This window comes from Engystomops pustulosus, chromosome 4 (assembly GCF_040894005.1).
Source record: "Engystomops pustulosus chromosome 4, aEngPut4.maternal, whole genome shotgun sequence".
NCBI lineage: Eukaryota > Metazoa > Chordata > Amphibia > Anura > Leptodactylidae > Engystomops > Engystomops pustulosus.
The window spans coordinates 21,830,682-21,856,107 of record NC_092414.1 but is presented as its reverse complement, the minus strand read 5'-3'; the positions used below and the strand labels follow the sequence as shown (position 1 = coordinate 21,856,107).

At 42.4% G+C, this 25,426-nt stretch overlaps 3 protein-coding genes across 8 annotated transcripts in view; 2 read left to right on the top strand and 1 right to left on the bottom strand.

The window, feature by feature from the left end:
• The first annotated feature begins 6,322 nt into the window (after positions 1-6,322).
• LOC140128888 (gastrotropin-like) lies at positions 6,323-8,359 on the top strand. The gene is made up of 4 exons (XM_072150587.1): positions 6,323-6,433; positions 7,101-7,273; positions 7,736-7,825; positions 8,246-8,359. Exons 1-4 carry the CDS (start codon positions 6,367-6,369, stop codon positions 8,297-8,299), a joined length of 384 nt encoding a protein of 127 aa, XP_072006688.1. The 5' UTR covers positions 6,323-6,366; the 3' UTR covers positions 8,300-8,359.
• Positions 8,360-10,697: 2,338 nt separating this feature from the next.
• LOC140128887 (gastrotropin-like) lies at positions 10,698-13,112 on the top strand. The gene is made up of 4 exons (XM_072150586.1): positions 10,698-10,841; positions 11,762-11,934; positions 12,696-12,785; positions 12,996-13,112. The coding sequence occupies exons 1-4, from the start codon at positions 10,775-10,777 to the stop codon at positions 13,047-13,049; spliced, it is 384 nt and encodes a 127-aa protein (XP_072006687.1). The 5' UTR covers positions 10,698-10,774; the 3' UTR covers positions 13,050-13,112.
• Positions 13,113-19,694: 6,582 nt separating this feature from the next.
• The window catches only part of ANKS1B (ankyrin repeat and sterile alpha motif domain containing 1B), an 84,586-nt gene continuing 78,854 nt past the window's right edge, over positions 19,695-25,426 (bottom strand). For all 6 annotated transcript variants that reach the window (XM_072145465.1, XM_072145461.1, XM_072145460.1 and 3 more), the window contains 2 exons: positions 24,626-24,793; positions 19,695-20,745 (listed from right to left, as the gene is read on the bottom strand). In XM_072145465.1, the coding sequence (XP_072001566.1) occupies positions 20,638-20,745; positions 24,626-24,793 (276 nt within the window). In that variant the 3' untranslated portion in view covers positions 19,695-20,637. The remainder of the gene's footprint in view (positions 20,746-24,625; positions 24,794-25,426) is intronic.

Here is a 25,426-nt window from a genome sequence, read left to right as displayed (position 1 = left end):
TCACAAGAGACGGGGGAAGAAGATTCCCTTGTTGATAGCCAAAGCACCCTTAGGTCTGTTTCTCAGCGCATATCGGAGGAGGTGGAGGTGGAGGAGGAAGAGGAGGAGAATGTTGGCGAGACACAAGAGGGGACCATTGTTGAGTCCTTCACTGTTGAGCGTGTATGGGCAGAAGAAGAGGAATTGGAGGAGTTGGAGGAGGAGGAAATGGACAGTCAGGCCAGTGAGGGGAGTGAATTCTTACGCGTTGGTACTCTGGCGCATATGGCAGATTTCATGCTAGGCTGCCTATCCCGTGACCCTCGAGTTCAAAGAATTTATTCCAGCACCGATTACTGGGTGTTCACTCTCCTGGACCCACGGTACAAGCAAAATCTTTCCACTCTCATCCCTGGAGAGGAAAGGAGTGTGAGAATGCATGAATACCAGCAGGCCCTGGTGCACAAGCTGAAACAGTATTTCCCTTCTGACAGCGCTAGCGGCAGAGTGCGTAGTTCTGCGGGACAAGTAGCGAGGGAGAGTAGGCGAGCAGGCAGCTTGTCCAGCACTGGCAAGGGTACACTTTACAAGGCTTTTGCCAGCTTTATGTCACCCCAGCAAGACACTGTCACCTGTCCCCAGTCTCGGCAGAGTAGGGCTGATCTTTACAGAAAGATGGTGAGGGAGTACGTAGCTGACCATACCATCGTCCTAAATGATCACACAGCTCCCTACAACTACTGGGTTTCAAAGCTGGACATGTGGCACGAACTGGCGCTGTACGCCTTGGAGGTTCTTGCCTGCCCTGCCGCTAGCGTCTTGTCCGAGCGGGTTTTCAGTGCAGCTGGTGGCATCATCACCGATAAGCGTACACGCCTGTCGACTGACAGCGCTGACAGGCTGACGCTTATCAAGATGAATAAAGCATGGATTTCTCCTAATGTCCAATCTCCACCAGGTGAAGGAAGCTCAACCTGAATAATTTATTCACTCCTCCTCCTCCTCCTCATTTTCCTCCTTCTCCTGCTCTTTGTACAGTAAAGCAGAGGAAACTGGCTATTTTTTGACAGGGCCCACTGGCTCTACCTATAGTACTTTATGCATTTAATTTTTCTGGAGGGCCACCGACCCGGTCCTCTGTTTTAAACAATTTTTGGGAGTGCCACATACAGGCACTCAATCTATTCAATTTTTCTGGAGGGCCACCTACCTGCTCCTCTGGTTTGAAAACTTTTTTGGACCGCCACATACAGGCACTCAATCTATTCCATTTTTCTGGAGGGCCACCTACCTGCTCCTCTGGTTTGAAAACTTTTTTGCACTGCCACATACAGGCACTCAATCTATTCCATTTTTCTGGAGGGCCACCTACCTGCTCCTCTGGTTTGAAAACTTTTTTGGACTGCCACATACAGGCACTCAATCTATTCCATTTTTCTGGAGGGCCACCTACCTGCTCCTCTGGTTTGAAAACTTTTTTGGACTGCCACATACAGGCACTCAATCTATTCCATTTTTCTGGAGGGCCACCTACCTGCTCCTCTGGTTTGAAAACTTTTTTGGACTGCCACATACAGGCACTCAATCTATTCCATTTTTCTGGAGGGCCACCTACCTGCTCCTCTGGTTTGAAAACTTTTTTGGACTGCCACATACAGGCACTCAATCTATTCCATTTTTCTGGAAGGCCACCTACCTGCTCCTCTGGTTTGAAAACTTTTTTGGACTGCCACATACAGGCACTCAATCTATTCCATTTTTCTGGAGGGCCACCTACCTGCTCCTCTGGTTTGAAAACTTTTTTGGACTGCCACATACAGGCACTATCCAAATTAAATTGTCTCCATAGCAGCCTCCACACGTTGTCTCCATTGCTTCCTCCAAAAGTCGTCCATATAGCTGCCTCCATACTTCGTCCCTTTATCAAACGAGGTGTGTCAGGCAGAATTTTGGGTTGTTTTCATGGCTTCCACATCAAAGTTGTTAACTTTGTCGCCACCCTGCTGTGTAATCCACAAAATATACTGGCAAACTTTTAACATTTACCAATATTATTTCAGCGCTTCTTGCGCATCTGTTTCCATTCCCCTCACCCGCCATATCCTAAACTTATAAGAACGCTATTACACTTGATCTTATACAAAAGGTTCTTAGAAGTGCTGTTTGGGGAGTAGCCTAGAGACAGGGGCTTGGATTGGCGAAAGCTCGCCTGGCAGCGGAGCGCCAGCTCCATGCCAAGATCCAACTAACATAGTTTTAACTGCAGCACCTTTAATCTACTACTAGTTCACTGCCTCCATACATGGTCCCCTTATCAAACGAGCTGTGTCAGGCAGAATTTTGGGTTGTTTTCATGGCTTCCATGTTAACTTTGTCGCCACCCTGCTGTGTAATCCACAAAATATACTGGCAAACTTTTATCATGTACCGATATTATTTGAGCGCTTCTTGCTCACCTCCTTTGGTTCCTCTCTGCCACCCATTGGTTTGAAGCCTGAGTCCATTTAGGGTATGTCGCCATGCCACTCTCTAGCCTGCCGCTGCTGCCGCTGCCTCTGCATGAAGTCCCCTATAGTGTCAGGGTCAATTATTGGATGTTTTAGATGCTATCTAGCTTCATTCTGTCACTCTGTCATGGCCATGCTGTTGCCCATAATTTTGGCATAATGGTGCGATTAAGCAGCCTCAGAGGCATCCATGCATGCTGCCCCTGCTGTTTCCTGTCCATTTCCGTGGTGTTTCCATCCTTTTCTGAGGTTCCCAGGTGTTTGGCCAAGCTTCCCTGTGCAGAGCCTTGGTCCCCTTGAAAAATGCTCGAGTCTCCCATTGACTTCAATGGGGCTCGTTATTCGAGACGAGCACTCGAGCATCAGGAAAAGTTCGTCTCGAATAACGAGTACCCGAGCATTTTAGTGCTCGCTCATCTCTACACAGGACCTGCACCAGATTGCTAGCATAAGCTACTATTCAGCCCCTAACTACCGGACAAGGGCTGAGATCCTTTTCCAAGATAACGATCCAACTAACAACTGTCTGCAGGTAGGAAGCCTTGCCTCGGCCTGTTACCCACTGCTGCATTGTACTATATGCTGAATAAGGAGACTGTGACTTCACCACTACCACCACGAGCCTCCCCTTCACCATCTACCCGGGGAACCCTTCATTGCACGTACACCAGGAATACCCCATGGGGGTAACCACCACTGCATCGTGACCTCCTCCTCTTCTTGGGGGTGGTTGAGGCCTGTTCACCTGGACACAACTCTGGCACTTAGCTGTGCCACCAGCCAGCCATGCAGGTATCACCACACCAAGGTCAGGTCTCGGTGGGTGACCGTTGAATTTTAATGGGTTGTAGTTTAATAACTGGAGATCCACCAGGTTGGAGCCCACTTCCATAACATCCATATAATTCCTATTTTACATCTAGTAAATCCATTCAACACCACAGATTAGTTACAGGTCATAGACCTGATATGATAGAAATGAACTTTCTGCAGACAAAACCCTTAGGTCTGTATTTCCTTCACTGTAATGAGTTCATTCCACCTTCCTGGAGTAATCCCAGCCATGGGGAGATAAGATCTCGGTATCATTGCCCTTTGTCTTATCTGATGATAAAGTTATTATAGAATATGACTTCCCTGATGTGTAATTATGGGTGTAACTACAGGGGGGGCAGATATAGAAGTCGCACCCCAACTGTAAGAACTAAAGAAGCCCATAGATATTGGGGCAGATTTACTTACCCGGTCCATTTGCGATCCAGCGGCGCGTTCTCTGCGCTGAGTTCATTCCACCTTTCCGGAATAATCCAGAAACTGAAAGATAAATGAAAATCCCTGTTATCACGGCTCTTTATCTTATCTGATACCCAGACATAAAAGGCCAATGTGTTCTCCTCCACAGTTATGGTCAAAGTTTATAACCCAAATGTTCTCTATTGTCTTCTGTGACTTTATGAAGGATTTTACATTGATGGTCTTAGAGAAGCCAGCCCAATGACCCCCAATGTGTAGAATGATGGGACAGTTGCCCATTTACTGCAATATTAGTACAGCCTGGTCCCTATAAATAACCTGATCTGAGCTGCAGTACCAGACACATATGGTGTGCCAGGCACTACATATACCAGCAATGAAGATACTACACACATAAACATATACCAGCTGGGAATAGAAGGCACATTCTGACCTAGCTTGATTTTGACTCAACCTGACCCATACTGGGAAGTCTTTCTACCTAACCCTAGCTCCTCACCCTATGTCTCTTGATGCACCTGTGCCAGCTGCCATCTATAACCAAGGGGTGATGTGCTTTAAAGTGGTGGCACTCTTTAAGAAATCTTAAAGGGACTTTGGCACCAGATTTTATCCGATTAAACTACAAGCCTCCTCAGGCAGGGGATGAAATGCCCTTTATAGAATCCCCCCTTTTATGTGACATCACCCATTTACCTTTAAAAAAAATCCTCTAAAGTCATTTGAAAATTAGCTGAGATAAGTCAAGGTTAAGGCTGCATTGTGAGAGTCATTTCAGACTCTGGTTCTTTAGTAACTCCATACATGCTTTTAAAAAGGTCATCTTTTAGACTGCATCAGGCTTGTGGTTCTGTGAGCTACAGAACCTAATATACAGGAAGTTAAAGACATGCAACAGTTAAAAATCAAATTCCTGTATCTCCGGTTTTGCAGCTCACAGAACCCCAAGCCTGATGTGATCTGAAAGATGAGATTCTTTTCTTTAATTTGACAAAAGCAGCATGTTTCTAGGTACTAGCAGAAGATGATAAGCACTTCTGAACTTGCACTGTCCCTCCAGGCTCTAAACTTGACTCATTTCTGCAAAATATGACTCTTTTTTGCTCAGTTTCACAACACTTTGGATGTTTCTTTTAAACAGTTAAGATTTTACATAAATGAATGAATTCTACAAAGGACTTTGCAGCCCTTACCTGAGGGGGCTAATAGTTAAATGGTAAAAAAAAAAACCTAATAACAGATTCCCTTGAAGCCAAACCAGTTATTGGACACTGAGGGTCCACAACCTGCTTCCCATTACAACCTCATACTGCACATGCCCAACTCTCCATCTCACTGGGGCACATTTACTTACCCGGCCCATTCGCGATCCAGCGGCGCGTTCTCTGCGCTGGATTCGGGTCCGGCCGGGATTTATTAAGGTAGTTCCTCCGCCGTCCACCAGGTGGCGCTGCTGCGCTGAAGAGCATCGGAACGCACTGGAATACACCGAGCCGGGCTGAGTGACGGTAAGCGCAATTTTCGCGACTTTTTTTTTTTTTTTTAATGCGGCGGTTTTTCCGAATCCGTCGGGTTTTCGTTCGGCCACGCCCCCCGATTTCCATCGCGTGCATGCCGGCGCCGATGTGCCACAATACGATCGCGTGCGCCAAAATCCCGGGGCAATTCAGGGGAAATCGGCAAAAATTGGAAATATTCGGGTAACACGTCGGGAAAACGCGAATCGGCCCTTAGTAAATGACCCCCACTGTGTTTACCATTGGCAGACAGCTCTGGTCACAGGATTCTCCTTCAGCAGCCACTTTAAAAGGACCTGCATTTACTCCCATAAGAAACTTTTTAATGGGAATTATTATTATTCTTTGCGATTTGGATTTGGCTTTCAATCTTTTGAAGTGTTTTCTATAAGCAAAATTGAATTCACCCTGATCTCTATGGTCACATATGATCGGCCGCGAAGTAGTAGTTACAGTGGCCACTACAGGAGGAATGAAGTATTACATGATGACCTTGTAATACATACATAGGCCAGGTTCCCTATATAGCTGTTCTAAGCTTATAGAGAGGAGTTGCCCCCTTTCAGGATAATGTCCTGGATTTAAACCTTGTCAGTAATCTATTTACCCCTTATGAAGACTGGGAACTTACTGAACACCTAAGATATGGAGTAGACAGTAGGACCTATGGTATACATGATATACAGTATTGAAATAACTATGATATATATTTTCCAGTTTTGTTGTCATTTGTAAATTTTACCTTTCCTGCTCCTACACGGTATCTATATTTAGAGGGTACATTGACAACACAAGTCATCCTGATTAATCTTATCAGTGTCTAATCTAATCTTAGTTTCCATGTCCATTAAAGCCTTGGTTGGAGTCAGATTGTGTGAACCTGGTTTTTCCCGCAGAGGTCAATAACACTGATTTATCAGTCATTGATCTGCTTTATCTTCTTGATAGACATTCTTCAATTCTTAGATGAAGGGAGATAATTTTGGTGGGAAGAGTGTTGCAATCAGACCTCACAGGGTATATAAAGAGGAACTTACAGCCATAAGTTACTCACTGTTCATCAGCTTCTGAGACTTCTGTGGTCCTCCTCTGCAGCTCCCCACCTCAACATGTCTTTCTCCGGAAAATATGAAGTTGAATCCCAGGAGAACTATGACGCATTCATGAAGCTAATTGGTGAGACTTCCCATTGTTTTCTATGATAATAGAATATTTTACTTAGAATTTTTACAAGCAGAATTATTTTAAAAAAAAAACACCGACCCAAAGACAGAAGTGGATCCAACACGGAGAAGAAGTAGAGGTCCTTCTTAAACTTTTCCCTTCACTCTTTAACCTACCTCTCCCATTAGCTCAGAAACTTCATAACCAATTGCATCTTCCCTAGAGGAAGGAGCAGGTTTAGGGTGAGCTACTCTACAGGTTTATTGAGATTCTACGTTAATCAGGAACATCTTAATTATGGCCTTTCTTATATAAGTGGTCAAGGTTAAGAATGTCTGGTATTACAGTTCAGCTTTGTTCACTTGACTGACAACGAGCTGAGGAGGAACATAAAAAGATGTGGTGCTCATCCCGAAAAAATCCCTTAAATTCAGCCATTTTTTCCAAACACGTGCACGCTTGGTTAGGTTGACAATCCAATGTTCAGAATTGGGATTGGACACCTATGATTGGTGGCTATCTTGCCTAGTCATGTTGATATCCAAGAACCCAATGCTTTTCCCACCCCATCATATGTTGACAATGGAAAGTCCAGAAGCGTTTGTAGAGATTTGGTGGTTGGATTTGGCTAGTTTACAGCGTTGGGTATAGTCTAACCAAGTATTTTATCTTTTTTTAGGTATCCCCGATGCACAAATCGAAAAGGGAAAGAATTTTAAATATACCACCGAGGTAGTCCAGAACGGAAATGAATTCACCTGGTCTCAAATCTATCCCGGACACACAACCACCAACACATTTGTGGTTGGCCAAGAGTCGGAGATGCACACCATGGGTGGCAAGACTTTTAAGGTAATTCTTACTAAAGATATATCCTAATTGTAAAGTTCCTTAGAACTTGGTGGTGGTATTGGTGACTACCATGATCACCAGAATTTCTATTTTATGTAGAATCCATACTTCATCGATTTGTCAGATGTTGCATGCATGTTATAGGAGCATGAGGATAGTAAATGGCTTATCCCAACTGGGTTAACTAATCTCCAAGTAATTATTCACGCAACTGCTGTGCTATAACCATGGATTCTCAGTTTCCATGCTGGTGGCTTATCTCTTATGCCCCCTGAGTCCTGTTCCAAAAAATTGGAAGACCATGTTATGTATGGCCACATTAAGTCCTTCAAAGCAGTAGAAGTCTCATATAGATAATGTCCTAAAATCTACCATCCCGAGGTAGCATATAAAGAGCCTATATTATATAATTATATATAACTAGGACTATGTTCTATATCATGTTTCATATTGTTCTTACAGACTGTTGTGAAATTGGAAGGTGGTAAGATTGTGGTGGACTTCCCCAACTATCATCATACCTCAGAAATTGTGAATGGGAAACTTGTAGAGGTAAGTTTCTTCTATACTTAACTACTTTATAAGATATTGAAGAGCAATACATTCCTTCTTTGTAGAATAGCGCCACCTGCTTCTTCTTTTAAAACATCTTTCAGTGTCCGCCCCTGTGTTGTATTGGACGCACATGCTCAGTCTTGATTCATTCTTTTACTCCTTTCGGTATGTACAGGATTCCTGGTGTGGAGGCCTGGCTGCTTATGTAGACGCTGGGCCTGCTGCTTCTCTATTGTGAGCTGGGATCAGTAGGGATCAATAGATTTCTTTACCTCCCATTTGAAGAGGAGCTATCTATTTGAGCCCCCCAGGCATAACATTACTTGGGGCATCATAAGTACCAAACTCACCCCTATTAATGTACAAAAATTCTTATGAGTTGAATACTAATCTACTTTGCCCTCCTGCTCTTTACAGACCTCAGTGAGCGGAGGAATCACCTTCAAGAGGATCAGTAAGAAACTGGCATAAGACTTCATATCTCCAATGACTCCTTCTATCATTTTACAAAATAAATTTGCTTTGCATGAGATTTTGTCCATTTTGTTTTATTTTTGTGTAAAATGCTATATATGCTAAGATATTATTATCTTAATCAGGAGAATAATGTGTAACACCTATAATCAGGGCTATACATACAACTGTATACAAATGTGCCCCCTAGAGGTGGCACGAGGTGTTAGAGATTTTTACAACTATTTATCAAATAGAACCAGTGTCTGTTCCAGCCACTAATGTGTTTAGGTAGCATCATGTGCCGGGGGAAAGTGGAGAAATAAGTATATTTTTTCAAATTGATCTAAAATGTACCTCACCTTACAAAAATACTTTGCTTAAAGAGGACCTGTCACCCAATTTATCGGCACTAGGAGCTGCTTACTAAAGTAAGCAGCTCCTAGTGCTTGAACAAACGCCGCAGTGTTAGAGTGATAGTGTTACCAGAAACCTCCGGTAACGCTATCAAACACTGCGGCGGGGTACAATATAATTGTCGGACAGCTCGCAAAGCTGTCCGACGTATTCAAGAAGGGACGGGGTTGGGGCGTCGCTAGGGGCGGTGACTGCCGCCTAGCGCGTGGCAGTCACTGCCAGCCTATGGAGCGAGTGGGGCGGTCCGGGGGGGAAAAAGCAGCGCCTTGGACCGCCCCCTCATGAATACATCGGATTACATTGTACCCCGCCACAGTGTTTGATAGCGTTACCGGAGGTTTCCGGTAACGCTAGTTAAATATGCATAATAGGAAAAAAAATTATTTGAAAAATACGGAGATAGAATGAAAGATGTATAGAACAATAGACATATACATAAATAGATAGATAGATCGATAGAATGATAGATAGAACGATAGATAGACATATTCATATTCTTTCTGCTTCTCCCTGTGTCTGAGGTTTATGACAATGGTTTATGGTAATAAGGGATCAGTCTGCCTCCTCTTATCAGTCTCCGCTTTCATTCTCGATGTGTATTTTATATGACGGCTGATCAGCAGATTGAAGAAGCAGATAACAGAATAAAACCTTTATCCTAGATAAGAAGGTTTATTACAATCCATGTGAAGATCAGATAACATCACTGTGGTCTCTGGGGTCACTCTTCTAGATGGGAAGTAAGAGATCTATCTTCATGAGATAAAATATCCAGCTTGATGAACAGTAGAGGAGCGATGACAATATGCTGCTAAACTACAACTCCCATCATGCCCTGAAATCCTTTAGTTATGAATCTCAACTTCAAAGAGTATTACATGGCCTCCTATTGGTTTCAGTGAGAAATGTGCAATACTTCATTTCTCCTGTGGAGGAGCTCTAGGGAAATTGAGCACTTATTGAGTGTTTTTCTGCGATTTACAGATATCAATGATCACCCTGTGAGTAACCTATTATATTACAGGTCAAAGCGCTTCTAACAAATATCAGTTTTCAACTTTTTATACATGGATAAATCTCACCCAAATTTAAATGAAAAAATTTCAATCTATTGCAAACCATATACAGGTAGTCCCCGGGTTACATACAAGATAGGGTCTGTAGGTTTGTTCTTAAGTTGAATTTGTATGTAAGTTGGAACTGTATATTTTATCATTGTAATCCCAGCCAGAACTTTTTTGGTCTCTGTGACAATTGGATTTTAAAAATGTAGGATTGTCATAAGAACCAGGATTAACACTAAAGCTTAATTACAGACGCCTGTGATAACTGTTATAGCTGATCATTGTAGCCCAGGACTAAAGTACAGTAACTTACCAATATCCAGAGGTCCGTTTGTAACTAGGGGTCGTCTGTAAGTCGAGTGTTCTTAAGTAGGGGACCGCCTGTAATGGAGCTATGTGTTAGAAAGATCACTTGATAATAAGCAGATCACAAATGTCCTTCTATTGGAACCTCCAGCTAACAGTTGCGATCCTTGTAAGTGTTCAATTTTTCTACAGTGCCCCCAAAGGAAAAGTGAGGTATTACAAAGCTCCAATTTAAGTCCACAACAGATTAGGTCCTCCAGAACAAGGGGATCTCTTTGTAACCATTCTTCACCACAAGACACGTAGATCATGACCATGAGGACCATGAGGACTATGAGCACATGAGGACCATGACCATGGCTCCCCTTCAGAAGCTCAGAATTTCCTTTCAATACCTCAGCCTAAATAAAAATCTCATCCTAATGAAAACTAAAAATATTATTTCTCAAGTTGAATTATTACCCCAGTAATGAAATATACATAAGACTTGAGGAAAATTCCACCGGCTCGTTACCTGATTGTTTTACAACCCTTTGAACCTCATCCTTACCTCTAGGTCAATAGCACTCATTTATCAGATTACACAATCCTGTGATGTCAGAAGATCATTCCAGAGGTAGGGCCTGGACTATTTGGAATATAAGGAGGTATCTCAAGTCCTCCAGTACTTCGTCTTAAGGTTTGTACCGGTAGAGGCAACATCACTATGGCTTTCACTGGAAAGTTTGAGGTGGAATCCCAGGAGAACTATGATGGCTTCATGAAACTAATTGGTGAGTTACGTTATTATGTTGTAGTTGTATTGGCTATGTTCTTGGGGCTTTTCATTGTGGACCTGTAGGTGTTCTGTAAAGACTTTGTAGCCTATGGTAGTCTTATCCGAAAATACATGTATACTCTCTGTATTATACAGTAGAACCTGCATTAAGTGATCATCACAGAGTCCTCCATGGACAGTCAAAAGCCACTTCTAAGGTTACAATTACCATATATACTCGAGTATAAGCCTAGTTTTTCAGCACAAAAAATGTGCTGAAAACCCAAACTGCTGGTTGTATACTGGGACAGAGGGCTGGCTATATACTGGGGCAGGGGGCTGGCTATATACTGGGGCAGGGGGCTGGCTATATACTGGGGGATATGGGCTGGCAGGCTATATACTGGGGGGCAGGTGTTGGCTATATACTATGGGGCAGGGTCCGGCAGGCTATATACTGGGGAGACTGTGACCAATACATTTCCCACCCTTGGCTTATACTCGAGTCAATAGGTTTTCCCAGGTATTTGTGGTAAAATTAGGGGCCTTGGCTTATACTTGGGTCAACGTTCAATGTTGTTTAACTTACATATAGTTTCTCCGCATTTTAAAAAAAAAAAATATTTAGCAAGAGAGGAAGATGATCTCTACTATTGGTGGGGTTTAACCAGGCCCTAAATCAAAAAGATATTTGTTCCGTTGATTCCCCAAACATCCTCTAACCTAGATTTTTAGAGTGTTGAATGACTAGTCCAACTCAGTTAGCGAGACCTTTCATAGCTACTCGCTTATGCTGCTCATTGATGAGGATCATCGGTGAAGAGGTCAACTCAGCCTAACTCAACTGAATATTTACCAGTCATTTTGGAGACAAATGCCCTTCAAACCCAACTACTACCCATCCTGATCTCACATATTTGATATATTCTTTGACAGGCATTCCCGATGAGCAAATTGAAAAGGGAAGAAATTTCACTTACACCACAGAGGTAGTCCAAAACGGAAATGACTTTACCTGGTCCCAGATATATCCAGGATTTACACTCACCAATAAATTCACTGTTGGTCAAGAGTCCGATCTGGAAACAATGGGCGGCAAGAAGTTTAAGGTAAGTCATTAATGGTTTGACTGATTTTCTTAAGGGACCACCAAAAACTTTCTTCTCATTCTCACGACATCTGGCCAAGGGTGAAAGATGATATGGAGGATTGGTCAAAGGCTTCTCAAAGTCATCAAATTACGACCAGAATGAAGAGATGTTATGACATAATGGATCGATGATTTGTAGTTTGTAGAAGCGATCGTTGCAAATGAGAAAAAAGCATTCTCAAGTTTCTCCATATGCTAGAACTGAATGTTTGGACATCTGATCATATGATAGTCCTTGGCATATGCGTCAGTAGCAGTGTCTATGCAGTAGGCTATGTCTAAACCACCTAAAGTGACACCGAAGTCTATGGTATATGCAGGGCCGGTGCCAGCACTGGGCATACCTGGGCAAATGCAGGGGCCCAGAGCTGTTGAGGGGCCCACATAATGCTGTATGTTAGGAATCCATGGGGGGGGGGTGAGGGAGCTGTATCTAATGAATCCATGGGGGGGTGAGGGAGCTGTATCTAATGAATTCATAGGGTATAAGTTGGACTTATGTAAAATAACCATGAGGAGGCTGTTTGGTATGATAAACTAGGGAATATTTAGGGAACATGGCATGTTTGTTTAGGTTTCTGAATTTTTAATGCTACCACGTGAGTTCACTGCAAAGGGGCCTACTGAGGCTCCGTCACCCAGTGGTCTAGTGAAACCTGGAGACGACCATGGGTATTTGGTAGGAGACTTCATTTACATTTTTTTTCTTCTGAAACACAGGCAACTGTCCGACTGGAAGGTGGGAAACTAGTTGTGGACTTTCCGAAATACAACCACACCTCGGAGATTGTTGGAGGGAAACTAGTAGAGGTAAGATGGTTGTTAACTTGTGTATTGTATATGTTATCTCTATCAGGTACGGTGATAACTTATCTGTTTCTCATGATAATTAACAGCTACCAGACATCTGTTATCACATGGAATACACAATATCTCCTTAGTTGTGCCTTAAATAGGAGCATTCCATCATGAAATTAACGATCAAAGCTTTTTACATCATTTTTATTTTTCTTCTTGTAGACATCCGTTGCCGGAGGAGTCACTTTTAAGAGAATTAGCAAGAAGGTGGCATAAAGCTGTGCAACCTGAGGCGTTGGTCAATTTTTTAAAAAACAAATAAACTATTTGAGTCATCAACGATTCTTGTATTTTGTTCCCCTCTTCTAGTCAATGTGTTATATCTAGTAATAGTAAAAAGAACAGGACATAGGATAATAATACTAATATGGCTCCATATGGTTTCCATGCCTCCAAACTATGTTGGAGTGAGTAGGACAATCCAAGATACAAGCAGTCCCCGGGTTACTTACAAGATAGGTTCTTGAGGTTTGTGCTTAAGTTGGGTTTGTATGTAACAAGGATAGTATCATATACACTTTGCGGCACATTTCCACACCACAGGACCTACACCACAGTCTAGGTCCGGTCCAACAAGTCCCACATTAAACAAAAAGAAAAAAAGTTTTACTCTGACCGGAGCTCTCAATGTTTCCAACAAATCCTTCTTCCAGTATTTCATCAATTCGATTTTTATCATCAAATTGATAAAATAATGGAAGAAGGATTTGTTGGAAACATTGAGAGCTCCGGTCAGAGTGCAAACTTCTTTTCTTTGGGTTTGTATGTAAGTTGGAACTGGTATATTTTATAATTCTAACTCCAGACAAAAAAAAATGTGTCCCTGTGATAAATGGATTTTCAAAAATTTGTGCTGTCATGGGAACACGGACTATTAATAAAGCTTCATTACAAACACCTACAGCTGAGCATTGCAGCCTGGGGCTAAAATAAGGCATCCAAAGAACTTCACCAGAGGTCACAATGGGCAGAGGGCTCCATCTGTAACTAGGGATTGTCTGTAAGTCTGGTGTCCTTAAGTCGGGGACTGTCAATATATGGGTGGGAGGTATGTCCTTGACAATAGAGTTGATTGCAATGGTGAAGCGAGAAGCTGTTGGCTCCATTCTCTAACATTGTAGGTCCTCACACCGCTGGCTTCACAGTGGTGACAGCAGTGGAAGAGAAGGAATAGGGCTTCTGAGGGATGGTTTAAGGTACAAAATCAGGGACGTAAGAATGGGGGTTAGGGGTCAGGGTTACAGAATGGAGGACGTTATAAGGCGGGTACCACTGAGTAGAGAAATTGTACATGATGGAGGGTTACTAAAAGGGAGGTTATATGTGTTGTGTGGGGGGAAATGAAAGAAGGCATAATTAGTGGGGGCTAAGAGAAGGAAGCCATTATAAGTTGGGTAGTCACATTAAGGGGCATAGAAAGGGGGACGTTGCTGACAATAACCGGATTGGAAGCATAACACAGTGCACTCCACAAGAATGAGAAATTCTACAGGGTGTATCATCACCGGAAAGGTGAATTTTGGGGGCATGTATTTAAGCACACTTGGGGGTGGAGTTAGAGGTGAGGTAAAGGGCGGGGTTTGAGGCATAAAAACGCACGTCCCTCTTTGGACATCTGGAATATTGAGGTATTTGAGTTACAGGTCACTTCCTGCCTATTTCTTGCCTCTGACTTCTTGCAGTAAAGTTTTTCACGCTTTGATCCAAAAAGGGACTTCAAAAATGTTGATTTTGTACAAAAGGCATTTCTGATATTTAATGTTTTATGTTAAGACTCAAGCGGTCACAAGTCAGATGCATTATGTAAATAGAATATGACAACCTCTGGCCCCTCGTAAATGGCCTTTACTGGAAAGAATCTCTTACGTTCCCAAACGGGAACATTACCATCTGTCCACTGCTTAATGGCTGTCGGTAAGATAGTCCTTGTGTGACCGTCGTTATGTAAGGCGAGACGCTGCTGTATTGATAGCCAACCATAGTAACCATATGATAGCGAAATACGGGAAAATGTAGATACAGTACAAAAAGATTCTGTCAATACAAAGTGCGGTAGAAGATTATGGTTTTTGTAAATACTGCATTTCCCATATGAGATGTAAACCACATGAAAGTTACCAATAAATTTTTTGAATACTTTTCATAGATTTATATGTACCCCAATTTTTTTTTAGAAATGTCCTATTACTAAGAAAGTTTCGGGTGGTTTGTGCTATTATACCACCAAGAAAGTAAAGTAAGGTCAATCAATACAAGAACATTAACAGCAGGCCCCAAACATGGGGGAAACCTTTTCTATTATATGTATGTCAGGGATTTTAAGGATCATAAATCCTGCTTCTGCTATCTGAATTGAACGGTTAGTCAAGTATGTTAAGGATCATAAATCCTGCTTCTGCTATCTGAATTGAACGGTTAGTCAAGTATGTTAAGGATCATAAATCCTGCATCTGCTCTCTGAATTGAACAGTTAGTCAGGTATTTTAAGGATCATAAATTCTGCATCTTCTCTCTGAATTGAACAGTTAGACCAGACTCATAAAGCGGGGGGAACCCACAAACCTCTTCCTTAACACTTATATCCTTTCGTATCTGGCAGTTTAAGGATCATAAATCCTCAATGTGCTCTCTATATTGAAATTTATAATACACAGGTTGCCAAAGCAGTTCTACTGCCGAAAGTAGTAGTAGGTCATAATTATCTACAAGGGAGGCTGTGGAGATACATGAAGCTACAAGGGTATTCTCCTAAAAATACCTTTCAGATGGGCCCTTAGATACATCGAAGAGACTGTGGAGTAATACAGAAGATTTCTCTTTTCCATCCAAATTGACTAGCTATATCTGGACAATTATCCTACATTAGTGCAGGATCTGAGGGCTAAACAATATTTATGCAGCATAAATGGGTCACATGATACTGTTGAAAGTTATGGATGGAGCACAACTGGTGGATGTGAGGAGAATTTGCCTTTAGGCGTTTTGCCGCTGTTCCAATGCATCTTTAGCTACACCCTGTTCAAAGTTCTACAGTTCTGGTGGCACATATCATCTAGATGTGTCCCCAACATAGTAGCAGGCGGTAATGGAGACATTAGATGTCACCTATTTGTGATAAATTCCATGGTTAAACATTGATCTAAGCTTATTTGGGCCTTTGCTTAGCAGGTGGAAAGATACATTTATTTGCTCGTCTGAGAGACTTTATTATGAATACCCAATTTTCGTGAGCCAATGTCCTGCTCTGAATGGTGGTCACGTTCTCTCTCTGAAACACTCATCCGTTGTCCGCCATAGACATAGCATCAACTGCCTCTGAAGAAGATGTTCCAGCACATGACCTGATAACATCTCTAGACACAGAGTATATATATCTTGATGTCTGACCACTAGGACCCCCAGAGACCCCTTTTCACCCTATGTAAATTTACTTCTCCGCGATTGGTGGGCCAGTGACACCCAATAGTCCCATAGAAATGACCATGAGGAGCTTTGGGACCTCAACTCTTCATAGTCTCAAAGGTCTCAGCAGTCAGCCACCCAGCAATTACGGAGGCTATATGTAGGGCAACCCCTTTTATCTAAAGTGAATGTTCTACAGTAGAAGAATCAGAAGTTATCTGTGATTTGTTTGGATAGGGTGGGAACATTCAGTTTGTATATGTTACCAAGTGTTTTTTTTACTTATGGCTTTTATTTTACTTTTTTGTGTCTTACATTAATTAATATTGAGTGGAATTTGGCAATAAACAGCAACTTTCACCCTGGAGGACCAAATACATTTAGATATTACATGGGAAGCCTATTGACTTCAAAGGAAGATGTGTAATTCTCATTTTACTCTACGGAGGCGCTGTAGGGCAGTTGAACATTTGGTACCTCGATCTGTAGGGATCTACAAAAATCTGTCAAAAAGATTTATTTAACTCTTAGTAATAGGGTGGAGACCAGCTGCTATGATGTCTCCCATACACAGCAGGGTGTTAATACCTCATAATGACTTCTGTTCAGTCTTTGTGCTCACATTTAGGTAAGGTTTGCATTTTGGTTTTCTAATTTTGTAAAACCCCTTTCTGTTTATTTATCCAATGTTTTATTCATTATGGTACAATTGGAATCTCTTTCCTAGTTCCCAATGTTCTCGCCTAGTCCATGTCAATATTTATATACTGCTAAATGGGCGTGGCCAGGCTATCTGCTCCACCCCCAACTCTACCCGTCTGACATTAGAGTCTAATTAGTAAAGTTTCAGAGGAACTTTAGTATACAAGATACTAATTAGGCTTTCTACTGTCAAGGGTCGGTCCTAGGCTGAAGCAAACAGCATGACTCCACCCACCTGACAAAAGAGTGACAAAAATATTGACATTGATTCCTTGGAGACGCTGAGGTCTAGAAAGAAAATTCCAACTATCCCAGAATCAGGGGATTGACCCCTATTGAGGAATACAAAAAAGATGGAGTTAGTGGAGATGTTAAAAGTTCCACGTTAACATTTTACATTGATACATTTTTGCTATAATTTAAATGAGTATCCCGGCGAAATTTTGGTTAAATCATTAAGAAAAGTTTAATGAATTAATTGAATCAGTTGCAGAAATCTTAGCTTATTAGAAATGAAAATGGTTATATTAACAACAACCTCTATAACAAAGTATAGCATTCACCAGATAGAAAAAATGACCCACCCCTCCCTCCAATCCCAAAAGTTCCCAAAGCAGAAATTGTCAAGTGTCCCTCTACAGTCAAATGTGGCACTTGCTTGGACTTATATAATATTAGAAGCTTAAGATACAACATTCATTCCGCTCATATCGAAATAGTAGGCGGGGCTTACAGAAGCCATTTTGTAGATATGGTTCACCTCTATGTGGAAATGGACAAATTGGACATATACATTGGATCCAGTCATTCTCTCACTAAAACCTGTAGATAGAATCCAACACTAGGAAGACAATGGAATCACCAAGACCAACAACTCATCAAATCGTGCTGTCCTCTAAGCCAAATGTTGATCTTGGGGACTTAGACCATTGAGGACCTCCAAAAAAACCTAAAGGAGTTGAGAGCCTTTAGATTTAAGCCAATCAAAGATCCATGGCAAAGTCATTGCCAGAACCAACCTAGGGGTTCTCAACATTTTCAAGCCGGAGGCTACTTGACCAGTCCCCGGTATCCCATGCTGGTCATATTATCTTGGCTCTAGTGCCACGTTTATTTAATATCATGATGTTCATGGTGCCAAAAGTGCAAATTTGTGGCAATATGGACATAGCTCCATAGGTGGCTCCGTATCGACGTTGGCAACATTGGGCAACATTACATTTTTGGCCCTACTGCCCTATCTAGCTTATAAATCCAAAGTCAAGTCATTGGTTATATCATGGTATAGATGAAAGGACAATTTTTCCACAAATGTATGACATTAAAATGTTTGTAAAAGGGTATTTTTTAGAAAAATGTTAATTATGTAATAGAACTGTCAATAAATCTATACTTACCTCTTGGATCACCTTCTGTGCGCATCATTGCTCGATTCTCATTGCTCTGCTCTTTCTGGTTCAGTGATGACCCCCAGATAAGGATGGATTGCCATATCTGTTGTAGTTCACTAATGGCCACCTAGGTGGAAAACCCCATTGTCTGGGATCAGACCGGTGGAGGACTCGGCAGCAGCGAGAAAGGAGCAACCGGTTATCTTTGAGGTAAGTATGGCTATTTTACATTTTTTACAGGAGTTGAGTACTTTTATTTGGGTACATTCCCACATATATGAGGCTAGGGGGTCACTAGGAACCTACTAATAACCCATTGACAAGTGTGAGTATATCAACCATGCTCTGGAAATCTCGATTAGTTTTTAGAACTTCAAATCCTAACAGCAAGAGACAGAAATTTGGACATAGGAACATATTACTAGGATAGATGGTGTCATGTTTAAAGGTCTCAAGGTTAGAGATGAGTGGAACTTTAGGCTTGGTGTCCTCCTTTTGGCAACTCCACCTAACCTAGACATGTTGCTTGATGGGTGGCAGAGCAACCTATCAGGCAGCTTGGTGGACGCCTCTTGGCGGACACATCTGGCCAATCACAGCTATGCCTACTTGCTATGGGCATAAAGCTTCCTGATTGGCTGCTCTGCAACCCATCAAGTAACATGTTCGGGTTAGGCAGAGTTGCCAAACGGATGACGCCGAACCTAAATTTCAGGTCTGCTCATCTCAACTCAACTTCTCACCATAATTAGGAAACATAAATTATAAAAAGATAGTGATGGTTATCTTGTACATAACGTGGGGACTGCCTGTAATCTAAGACAGACTGGTGCCATTAGCCCAGAGCTGTATGAAAATAGTGGCGCCCCCACAAGGCTAATTTTATAAACTGGTTTGATATTTACGGCCTTCATAATATACCCAAACCAAGTTTTATTAGGTTAAAGATTGGGTTGGGGGTCTCTTCAATCGACCCCCAGAATCCCGAGCCTTCTAGGGGGCACATGGCCACCCAAACCACCCACCAAATTTTTATACTGAGATGGGCCTTCACTCATGAAACCCTTGTACCCAGGGCCCATGGCAGTGTTAATCCGCCCCTGTCAATCAACTTTTAGTTTTCTAATTTTGGGAAGTGTGAAGAACCTTCAAATGTCCTGGAAGGTCTCTTGTATATATTTGAGTGAATAGTCGAAACATATTTATGAGAATTTTATGGCTGAAGGACCTTCTCTTTCTTATCTCTATGGGTCAATATAAAAGTTGGTGAGCGGTTTGTTTCACTTATATTATAATCAGTCCATATGTATATGCTCAGCTTATAACAACATGGCATCCTTATCTTGGCTTGCTTTAGTAATCAGAATTTTTCCCGTAAATTGAATTTATGCTCCACCCCCTCTACCCAACTAAATGGCAACCTCTGCTTTATTACTTTATAGTATAGGATCCAAATTTATAACACCAGTGGCCCCTTCCTGTAGAATGGGAACACTCAGTATATGCCGTATAAACATACATTCACCCGGTATTAGTAGCAAACATGTATACAAACATCCATATATCATAGTAGAACAATATTCTAATGCGTTCTGATAGGACAAGATCATAAGCTATAAAAAATCATGAAATCCAGGATCCTTTTGTGTCATTTTACTGACAATTTATATTCTTTATGGATACAGTAATAGAATTTTTTTTTTTTTTTATCTTTACAATTTAGTAACAAGGCTTCAACTTCAATAGCCTATAAAATATTATACAAAGTACTCTTTACATTGAAGCAAACCCAGTTCCTTCAGAAATCTTGTTTCCGTAATGAAATCACATAGAATAATCAGATATAAAGATGCACTTGTGCAAATAAAGTACTCCGTTTCTTGGCAGCTCTTAAAGTTCCATATTATTATTATTATAGATTTTTTATATTTTTTTTTTGCTATAAATCAATATATATTTTTTTTTTCATCTTCGAGAGGTCTTGGATTATTAGCACTGCCACAAATCGACTGCATAATGATAAGAGTTAGAACTAAATTTACATGAATATTTCTCGCTTTTTTTTTTCTGATAAAGTCCAAAAAAAAAACAGTGTGTTAGAGATTACGAGAGAAAAAAAAATCATCAAAAAATAGAGGATTCCTCTTCTTGGCAGTATTGTGTTGTCAGTGGAAAGGATCTTCCCTTGCTGCTGTACAGTCCGCGTGGACGACTGTTTCTTCTATGGTAAAGAGGCGACCGAGGCTTGAGTGATGGACTCATGTGGGAGAGTGTACGAAGGCACACCAAGTCGACAGGGCGAGTCATTATTAGAATATTGTGGTTTCGTACTTGGTGCTAATCCCCCTTTTCGTTTCTTGCCCTGGCTCAACGATCCAAGGCAGATTGGCGAGCGTCTTTTGATCAGGCTGATCTATCTGTAGGTGAGAAGAATATCATTTATGTAGGTGTACACAGTTCAGAAAATTCAACAAAAAATATGGAAAATTGAGGCCTTTGCCATAGTCAACTTAGTGGTCTACTAAATGTTAGGACCTAAACTAGTGTTTCCCTAGATCAGGGGTAGGGAACCTATGGCTCGGGAGCCAGATATGGCTCTTTTGTTGGCTGCATCTGGCTCTCAGACAGATCTGACAAATAGTGATGGCTGCTACGTGTCTTAGACTGATCACTGGACACAGGCAGCGATGTTACCGCTGCCTATGTCCTTTGTATGACCAAGGTGCCATCGCCGCCATAGTCTAGGCCTGGGTCAAAGAGAAGAGCATGGGAGCAATGAGGATCTGGCTGCAGGGAGTGCTGGTAAGTTTATATTCATTTTTTTTTGCTGTGACTACCTATCTACTGGGGAGCGTGTTGTTGTGGCTACCTATATACATGGGAGCATGTGCTGTGGCTACCTATCTACAGGGGGCATGTGCTGTGGCTACCTATCTACTGAGGCATGTGCTGTGGCTACCCATCTACTGGGGGTATGTACTGGGGCTACCTATCTAATGGGAGTATGTGCTTTGACTACCTATCTACTAGGAGGCATGTGCTGTGGCTACCTATATACTGGGGGGCATGTGCTGTGGCTACCTATATACTGGGAGTATGTGCTGTGGCTACCTACCTACTGGGGTTATGTGCTGTGGCTACGTATATACTGGGGGCATGAGCTGTAGCTACCTATGCACCGGGGGTCATGTGCAGGGACTACCTATCTACTGGGAGACATGTGGTGGGTGTCCGGATTTGTGAACCCCCTGGACCACCGCAGACTATGATGTAAGCAGACACCTGGGACCGGAATCTAAGTGGCACCCGGTCTTCACCAGAGCCGGCCGTAAAACAGGATGGTCTTTCTGAAGGGTGGTACTACCAGGTCGTTCCACAGGCGCGACTTGTCCACTGTGGCTGCCAATGTTGAGGTACAGGATCACTAGGCACTCATCACTCGTGGTCATGAACAGGCAATGATGCAAGGGTGGGGGCGGAGCAAGAAGTCAGGGCTGGCAGCAAAGGAGCAGAATCAGGAATAGGTCCAGGGTCACAACGGTAGGTCAACACTTGGGAAGGAAACACTGTGGCAAGCTTCCGCATGAAGCACTTAGAGCCGTCGGGGAATGCTGGGAGCCGCCAGTCTTTATAGGAACCCGGTAAGTGCGTAGCGGCAATCAGCGGCGCACTGGCCCTTTAAATCCACGAGTGCCAGCGCACGCGCACTGGCCAGCCGGGATGGGAGCAGGAACGTGGAGAGGTGAGTGAACTCGGAAAGGGGCGCTGCCACAGAGAGAGGCACAGCGGTGCCTGCGATCCGAGACGTAGATTGCAGGGGTACCTGTGGGGGGGGGGGGGGGCATGTGCATATTGTATGGCTCTTACAGAATAACATTTTAAAATATGTGGCGATCATGGCTCTCTCGGCCATAAAGGTTCCTGACCCCTGCCCTAGATGGTGAAGACTCATAGAACCTGATGGGAAGCTCTTCAGAAGACTACAGCAGTAAGAGCTATGCTACTAACCTTACCTGGCTCCAGTGTTGAAAAATATGGAATTGAGGCCTTTGCCATAGTCAACCTAGTGGTCTACTAAACAGTTGGACCTCAACTAGTGTTTCCCTATACACTGAAGACTCATAGAGCCAGATGAGAAGGTCTTCAGAAGACAGCAGCAGTAAGAGCTATGCTACCAACCACATCTGGCTCTATTGTTGAAACATATGGAAACTTGAGGCCTTTACTATATAATTGAGGCCTTTATCCATAGTCAACCTAGTGGTCTACTAAATGGTAGGGCTTCATATAGTGTTTACCTAGATGGTGAAGACTCATAGAACCCAATGAGAAGCTCTTCAGAAGACAGCAGCAGTAAGGGTTATGCTACTAACCTCACCAGTAGGGCATCATATAATGTTTCCCTATAGGGTGAAGACTCATAGAACCGGATGAGAAGCTCTTCAGAAGACAGCAACAGTAAGAGTTATGCTACTAACCTCACCAGTAGGGCATCATATAATGTTTCCCTATAGGGTGAAGACTCATAGAACCGGATGAGAAGCTCTTCAGAAGACAGCAACAGTAAGAGTTATGCTACTAACCTCAACTGGCTCCATTGAGGCCTTTACCATAAAACTGAGGGCTTTGCCATAGTCAACCTAGTGGTCTACTAAACAGTTGGACCTCAACTAGTGTTTCCCTATACGCTGAAGACTCAAAGAGCCAGATGAGAAGGTCTTCAGAAGACAGCAACAGTAAGAGCTATGCTATTAACCTCACCTGGCTCCAATGTTGAAAAATATGGAATTGAAGCCTTTACCATAAAACTGAGAACTTTGCCATAGTCAAGCTAGTGGTCTACTAAACGGTTGGACCTCAACTAGTGTTTCCCTATATGCCAAAGACTCATAGAGCTAGATGTGAAGGTCTTCAGAAGACAACAGAAGTAAGAGCTATGCTGCCAACCATACCTGGCTCCATTGTTGAAAAATATGGAAAATTGAGGCCTTTACTATATAATTGAGGCCTTTGGCATAGTCAACCTACTGGTCTACTAAATGGTTGGACCTCAACTAGTGTTTCCCTACATGCTGAAGACTCATAGAGCCAGATGAGAAGGTCTTCAGAAGACAGCTGCAGTAAGAGCTATGCTACTAACCTCAACTGGCTCCAGTGTTGACTGACTGTGACAACCTTCTCCTAACGTCAATCCGAGGATCCTGCTATGGACCTCGTCTTCAAAAAAGAACACTTTTCTTTTAGATCGAGGCTCAAACAATTGTCTGGTCTTTGTTCTTGTAATACTGGTTCAGACTCCTGATTAAGACTAACTTTGACCTTATTCCTAGATATTGCCCCTGCCATGCACAAAGGATGAACATCTGTTCCTGTTGTCCTACTCAAAAGTTCTGACAATGCTTTTAACTATGGATTTTCCCAATCTTAATGTTCTTCTGACTATCTTCTCCAACTGCTTCATTAGTGCACCTTCCACTCATGAAGTAATCTAATGAGTATGAGCTAGATATCCTAATACGGAGGTCAGTATCTAAATGTGGTTGAGGTTGCAGCACACAAAGAAACTTAAGATCCCAATCTAACTACAGCCAATTCGATTATCAAGAATTCACATCCTCAATGAATAATATTAGATGCTATCACATTTATAGACAAAATAAGATCAATATGAGCAATGATGCTTGGCATGTGGGCGGGTTGACCAGGGAAAGTTAGAAGACCTCTAACCACCATTCTGTTCCAGTGATTCCACTGATTCTGTTGCAATGATTTATGTAGCCCCCAATTTTCTCAAGCAATTGTTGTCCATATTGTCAGCTATCTGCTGTCAGATACAGTAGGTGGAGTCAATTTGTCTGATCCAGCCTGCAACCACCCATCTGACAGTAGAAAGCCTATTTAGTATAGTTTGGGGGTAGTTTCAGAACCTAATATGCTAATTAAGCTCAGTGCTTTAAGCTCCTGGGCTGGAGCCCATCTGTCAGTAGAGATCCTAAAATATTGCCTATGATTAATTGGGAACGGTGGGGGCTCGTGAGAAAATCCCAGCTTCCACAGAATCGGTGGAGTAGTCCGTAAGGTGGAGTCAAAATGGATAGGTTTCGTTAGTCACCGTCAAATATGGTGAAGGAAACCCATGAGGACCAACGGTGAACAGAACACGTCTGCCATGACATCTTCAGTCTAAAACAAGTACAACCTTTATTTATGGATATTTTGGCAAACACATTCACAGCTTGGCCTCCTTTGTCTACTTAGACCATTATTTTTTGAAAGCTCATCGACCCAGATGCTTACCGTTGCCTTTCGAATGCTGACTCTAGGTTTTGGGATAGGTTTGGTGGGCTTGCTATCGAAGCTCTCTGGAAGTGTTGAGGAATGTCCACCTTTTCTGGCCTGTAGTGCTAGCTGATAAGCAACTTCAAATGCCTGTCCTAATGTCAGGATGATCTCATATGCTAAATTCTAAGGAGACACAAAATGAAAATTACGGTAAAAAGACAAATACATAAAAATTACCTATTCGTAAAAAAAAATTCATGTCAACATTTTTTATAGGTCTGGGTTGAAACTCTACTCGGCTTTTGGACTTTTGTGAGATTCATGATTAATCCCACCCACGCACAATGATTGGATGTAGAAAGATGTCACTGCTACTTTGTGGGTGGGGTAATCAGGACTCTTACTGTCTCTCCCAGGAGTCCAATAATAATATATCACAATTCAGGAACAGGTTAGAATGGTGGGGACCCAAACAAATCAGCTGAACCTCATAAAACCTGTGCCAAAAAAACTGCAGATCAGCTTACATATAAATGAATTGAAGTTGAGATGCAGTAACACAGTTCAACCACTAGACAACACAAATTCTGGGATCCCAAGCTATGTCCTTTGCTATGCTGAAGTTCTGGAGACTTGAAGTCTATAGCGATAGTTAAGAAAAAGAGCTGAGAACTGTAGACACCCTTGGCCATCCTTGGTTTGCTGGTATATCCCTTAAAGGGAACCTACCACCACGAATCTACCTATAAAGCTAGATCGGGTGATAGGTGGATCAATAGGACGTGAGGATAGCCCCCTTAAGGGCTAATCCTCACG